The sequence below is a fragment of the Dipodomys ordii genome, unplaced genomic scaffold (assembly GCF_000151885.1).
Source record: "Dipodomys ordii isolate 6190 unplaced genomic scaffold, Dord_2.0 Scaffold1, whole genome shotgun sequence".
Lineage (NCBI taxonomy): Eukaryota > Metazoa > Chordata > Mammalia > Rodentia > Heteromyidae > Dipodomys > Dipodomys ordii.
In genome coordinates, this window is record NW_012267217.1 from 62,377,255 (window position 1) to 62,383,577 (window position 6,323).

Sequence of the window (6,323 nt, forward strand, 5' to 3'; positions counted from 1 at the left end):
CAGCTCAAGGCTAGCACTCTACCACTTGAGCCACAGCACCACTTCTGGCTTTTTCTGCTTATGTGGTGCTGAGGAATTGAACCCAGGGCCTCATGCTTGCGAGGCAAGCACTCTACCACTGAGCCATGTTACTAGCCCCATTTGTTTTGTTTTGTTTTGCTTAAAGCCAGTGCTCTACCTCTTGAGCCACAGCTCCACTTCTAGATTTTTGGTCATTCGGAGATAAGATTATCTTGAACTTTGCTTTCTATGCTGGCTTTGAACTTTGGTCCTCAGATCTCAACCTCTTGAGTAGCCAAGATTATAGGTGTGAGCCACCAGCAACCAGCTAATTTTTTTTTTTTTGGGTCCAGTCGTGGGGCCTGAACTCTGGGCCTGGGCGCTGTCCCTCAGCTCTTCAGCTCAAGGCTAGTGCCCTACCACTTGAGTCACAGTGTCACTTCTGGCTTTTTTCTTTTTTGCTTATGTGGTGCTAAGGAATCGAACCCTGGGCCTCATGCATGCAAGGCAAGCGCTCTACCACTGAGCCACCTTCCCAGCCCCTAGGCTTTTTTCTTTAGTGCTGGTCCTAGGGCCTGAACTCAAGGCCTGGGTGCTATCCCTCAGCTTTTTTTTTTTTTAATTGTGAAAATACCATATAGAGGGGTTACAATTACTTTTTTTTTTTTTTAAACTTAAGGCTAGTATTCTTTCCCTTGAGCCACAACTCCACTTCCAGCTTTTTACAGATCTGTTGGAGGTAAGTCTCATGGACTTTCCTATCCAAGCTAGCTTCAAACTGTGAGTCTCAGATCTTTTTTTTTTTTGGTCCGGTCATGGGTGAACTCTGGGCCTGGGCACTGTCCCTCAGCTCTTCAGCTCAAGGCTAGCGCTCTACCACTTGAACCACAGCGCCACTTCCGGCTTTTTTCTTTTTGCTTATATGGTGCTGAGGAATCGAACCCAGGGCCTCAGGCATGCAAGGCAAGCGCTCGCTCTACCACTGAACCACCTTCCCAGCCCAGAGTCTCAGATCTTAGAATTCCAAGTAACTGGGGTTACAGCTGTGAACCATGTTGCCCAGCAATGCTGGACTTTTCTCAGGAAGACAGAACTTAGAGACTTGGGGCAGGGTAAGAGAGTCCTGACCGAGTACTGAGTTGTTCCCAGAGCTTCAGGATGGGACAGAATTTCAATTTCATTGAGCTCTGGAGAACTCTTCCCACAGACTCATTCCTAGGCCTTTGATTGGTCCACATCTCTTCCTCCAGAGACCTTTGGGCCAATGAGATCCAATCTGCTCACATGGCATCACCTGCTTGTGAAGGGGGCAATGCTTGTGAATGGGAGCACTCTGATCTCCTGCCAAACCTGTGTGTTCTAGAACATGCAAAGTACCTGCCTTGCATAGCTTGAGGTTGAGGGGCAGGCGGTATGTGAAGGTCGGGAGGAAGCAGGTTGGGGGTGATAAGGATGCAGAGTGTAATTCTGTTGCGTTTATCTAGAGGCGTCAGTTGGTCTCATTATAAGCAATGGCTTTATGCACGCACACAGAGAAAACCACAGCTAGTGACAGGGTGTGACCCTGTGTTAAGGAAAGTGTCAGGGTGCCTGTCGTTTTGCAAACAAAGGCAACACCAAGGAAAGCAGGGCAATTTGTTTGCTGCCCTCTCCAGGCAGCAAGGCTAGGATTAGAACCAGATCTCCTGAGTCTCGGGGCACCTCTGCCACCTGGCAGCTCTAACTGGCACAAATCCCAGAGAAGAATGGGGGCCAGGAAGGCACCAGGTGTCCCAGATGCAGAGACAGAGTGGGCCAGAACCTACAGAAGCTCCCAAGCAGCAGGAAAGACATAGTGGCCAGGGAAGGTGGGTTGGAAATTGAGTGGGGAGCGTCTCAGGGAAGATGGCTGAGCCCCAGCTCACTGGGACAGCTCAGCCGGGAGGGGTGGAGCTGGGGGCTGGGGCGTGGCTTCTGGCACAATACAGTGTTGGGTCTTCATCCGTCCCACGAAAGACGAGGGGTCCAAGGAAAGGTAAGTGCAGAGCTCGCCCATTCCCCAGCCTCCCTCAGCCCGGGAGACAATCAGACACAGCGAGGAGCCAAATCCAGCAGGTAGAAAACTCGTTTATTAACAGAGAGCAGCCCCTTTTAAAGACAAAAAGGGTGGGTGGCATGGCAAGGGAGGAAGAGGACCCAATCACTGTCAAGGTCACACCCTATCATGCACCTGAGCCTTCACGGGCTGGTTAGGCACTGATCGGAAGGTCATTTGGGCTTTGCCCACTCTACTCTCTCCCAGCGCCATCTTTGCTGCCCATATACAATACAGGGCATCACGATCGGAGATCAGTCCTCTTCCTCTGTTTCCCTCAAATTTCAAAAGTGGGGGCTGGGCGCAGGCCAAGGAAGGACTAGGGTGCTGTGTGTGGCCTTCGGGGGAGGCTGCGTGGAAGGCCCCTCGCACGGTGCGCCGCTCGAGCCGGCGCCTCACAGCACGCTGCCCGTGGTCGGCCTGCTGAGGCTGCGCGAGCTGCCGCGCCGCGCGTGGCGGTAACACTGCGTGGCGGGGCTCAGGGATTCCCAGAAAGTCTCCCGGAAGCGGCTGGACATGAGGCTGTAGAGCACAGGGTTGGCAGCCGAGCTGAAGTAGAAGAAGACTCCAGAAATGATGTGGATGTACTGGAAGGACAGGAGCAGGCCCTCTGACCAGTGGGACACGAAGCTCCACATGAGGCGTTCCGCATGGAAGGGAGCCCAGCAGAGGCCAAACACTACAACCAGCACAACTGCAGGGACAGAAAGGGAGGTGTGGCTGGCAGCCAGAGCTGCTCGGCTGCCTTTCCTGAGCTTCTACACTCTTGCTAGCCAACAAGCTGCCCAGCACCCATCTAGGAGTTTCTGGAAACTGGCCTGGCCTTGTGCCTTTTGAAGGATGCTTCCATGCCATCTGACTGGGCAACTGGTCTTGTGCCCTCCTCCTGGCCCATAGCCAATGGACCAGATTGGCTACCGCTGGCCAATCAGAATTTCCCCCGTGGAATTTAGAATGGGGGAACGTCTAGCAGTGACTACTGAACTACTCCTATGGCCGACTGCGAGGCTGAGGCTAGCCCTGCTGAGGCTAGCCCTGCTGATGTGCTCAGAGAGCCAGAGACACAGCAAGGTCATGGAGCCTACACCCCCCCACTGCCCCGCCACGCAAGCACCATGCAACCCTGTGCTCCATCTTCCCTGAGAACCTGCCAGCCTTGTCCTTGTCCGTTCCCCAGCAAAGGGCAGCGCAGGCTGTCCAGGCCCTCCCCCCTTGTCCCCTTAATTCCTTCCTAACACACCATGACCTTCCTGGGGTCTTTGCCTCTGGGCCTGATTTAAAAAAATTTTTTTTCAGTCATGGGGCTTGAACTTGTGGTCAGGACACTGTCCCAGAGCTGTTTTGCTCAAGGCTAGCATTCTACTACTTTGAGCCATAGCTCCACTTCCAGTTTTCTGGTGGCTCATTGGAGATAATCTCAGGGAAGCCACTGGTGGCTCACGCCTGTAATCCTAACTACTCAGGAGGCTGAGATCTGAGGATCTCTGTTCAAAGCCAGCCCAGGCAGGAAAGTCTATGAGACTCTTTTTTATTTTTTGTCTTTTCTGGCTTTTTCTGCTTATGTGGTGCTGAGGAATCAAACCCAGAGCCTCATGCATGCAAGGTAAGCGCTCTACCACTGAGCCACCTTCACAACCCTTCTATGGGATTCTTTTTTGGGTCCGGTCGTGGGGCCTGAACTCTGGGCCTGGGCGCTGTCCCTCAACTCTTAGTTCAAGGCTAGCGCTCTACCACTTGAGCTACAGCACCACTTCTGGCTTTTTTCTTTTTGCTTATGTGGTGCTGAGGAATCAAACCCAGGGCCTTATGCATACGAGGCAAGCGCTCTACCACTGAGCCACCTTCCCAGCCCATTCTATGGGACTCTTATCTCCAGTAAACCACCAGAAAACTGAAGTGGCGCTGTGTCTCAAGTAGTAGAGCACTAGCCTTGAGCTGAAAAGCTGAGGGACAGAGCCCAGGTCCAGAATTCAAGCTGCACAACCAAAAAAAAAATCTCAGCGATGGGGCAGGAATGTAGCTTAGTTATAGAGTACTTGCCGCTTGCCTAGCATGCATGAAACCCTGGGCTCATTTCCTCAGTACCACATAAACAAAAAAAAGCCGGAAGTGGCGCTGTGACTCAAGTGGTAGAGTGCTAGCTTTGAGCAAAAGAAGCTCAGGGACAGCGCCCAGGCCCTGAGTTCAAGCCCCAGGACAAGCAAAAAAAAAAAGAAAAAGAATCTCAGGGACTTTCCTGCCCAGGCTGGCTTTGAACTGTGATCTTCAGATAGCCTCCTGAGTACAAGTACAAGCCACCAACTCCTGGCTAGCCATTAATATTTACCTCTGGTATAAGTTTCTAATAGGGGCACATAAAAGAGCACTCAGCTGGGCACCGGTGGCTCACGCCTGTCATCCTAGCTACTCAGGAGGCTGACATCTGACGATCATGATTCAATGCCAGCCCAGGCAGGAAAGTCCATGAGAGTCTTATCTCCAGTAGATCACTTGAAAACCGGAAGTGATGCTGGACTCTAGCTGTACAGTGCTCACCTTGAGCTGAAGAGCGCAAGGACAGTGCCCAGACCCAGAGTTCAAGCCCCACGACTGACCAAAAACAAAAACAAAAAGAGCGCCCACCTGTGAGTGTTTCCTTGGGGATGGTATTCCTATAAAGCCTCCTTCCCTCACTGGACCCCTGGGAGCCCAGCCTCATACCTAGTGCTTGGCTTTGCCCCTTTTATTTTGTTTTTTCGGGGCCTTGACGCTGTCCCTGAGGTCTTTTGCTCAAGGTTAGCACTGCTTTGAGCCACAGTTCCACTTCCGGTTCTCTGGCTGTTCATTGGAGATGAGTCTCACAGACCTTCCTGCCCCGGCTGGCTTTGAACCATGATCCTCAGATGAATAGCTAGGCTTATAGGTGTGAGCAGTGCCTGCTTCCCCACCCCTTTGTGGTCACACTTACGCAGCATCTTGATCACTTGTCTCCGGCCCTTCAGCAGCAGGTGGACCCTCCGAGAATGGGGGGCCCTGGCCTTTCTCCCGTCCTTGGCTGCCTGTTGGAAGAGCTGCAGCCTCTCCCGCCTCAGCCGCAGTCCGATGAGCAGGTAGAGCACGCTGATGGTGGCCATGGGGAGGCCGAAGAAGAGCATCATGGTAGCCTGCACCACCACGCTGTAGACGCGCCGGGGGTGGACCAGCGTGCACAGCGTTGAGTTGGGCACCAGGCCCCGGCAAGGCACGTACAGCTGCTGGAGGCCGTGCAGGCTGGTGTTGGGCAGAGAGCAGAGCACGGCCAGGACCCAGATGACCCCCAGCACCCGACGCACACGAGCCCAGGTCAGCACGGACCTGGCCTTGAGCGGCTGCACCACAGCCACATAGCGCTCCACGCTCAGGGCTGTGATGTTGAGCACTGAGGCCATGCAGACGGTCTCAAAGAGCAGCGTGCGCAGGTAGCAGCCCCCCAGGCCCAGCTGGAAGGGGTAATTGTGCCACAGCTCGTACAGCTCCAGGGGCAGCCCCACCAGCAGCACCAGCAGGTCGGACACGGCCAGGCTGAAGAGGTAGAAGTTGGTGGGCGTGCGCATGGCCTTGTGGCGCAGGATGATCACACAGGTCAGCCCGTTGCCCACCGTGCCCACCACGAAGATCAGCAGGTACGTGGCACAGATGGGCCAGGGCGTCTCCATCTGTTGCGGCCCCAGGTACTTGATCCTCAGTGCCTCATCAGTCAGGTTCAAGTCCTCGAGGTCCAGAGGCCCCCTGACTTCACTGCCGTTGCAGGACGCAGGGCTGCTTGTGCCGTCTGCGAACAGGCCTCCAGGGAGGGCCGAGCAATTGGGGCACAGAGGAATCTGAAACAAAGCCAGGAGAACACTCTAGAACACCATAGAGAGAATCTCGGTTCTGTCCTCACTCATCAAACCAAAGGTATTAGCACTAAGATGACCATGATTTTACATCCGCTGAGCAAGAAAAATACCTGCTATCCATTGTGAGGGGCACGATGATGTCAGAGATAAAAAAAAAAAAAAAATCTTAGAAAGCCCCGTGCCTGTGGCTCGGCTCACGCCTGTAATCCTAGTCTGAGATCTGAGGATCAAGGTTCAAAGCCAGCCCTCGCAGGAAAGTCCGTGAAACTCTTACCTCCAATAAACCACCAGAAAACTGGAACTGGCGCTGCAGCTCAAGTGGTAGAGCACTAGCCTTGAGCTGAAGAGCTGAGGGACAGCGCCCAGGCCCAGAGTTCAGGCCCCACAACTGA

The 6,323-nt window shown here is 53.8% G+C and overlaps 1 protein-coding gene across 1 annotated transcript in view; it reads right to left on the bottom strand.

The window, feature by feature from the left end:
* Positions 1 to 2,469: 2,469 nt before the first annotated feature.
* The window catches only part of Nmur1 (neuromedin U receptor 1), an 8,030-nt gene continuing 4,176 nt past the window's right edge, over positions 2,470 to 6,323 (bottom strand). The window contains exons 2-3 of the mRNA XM_013021144.1: positions 5,022 to 5,913; positions 2,470 to 2,768 (exon numbers count right to left, since the gene is read on the bottom strand). Of these exons, the coding sequence (XP_012876598.1) occupies positions 2,470 to 2,768; positions 5,022 to 5,913 (1,191 nt within the window). The remainder of the gene's footprint in view (positions 2,769 to 5,021; positions 5,914 to 6,323) is intronic.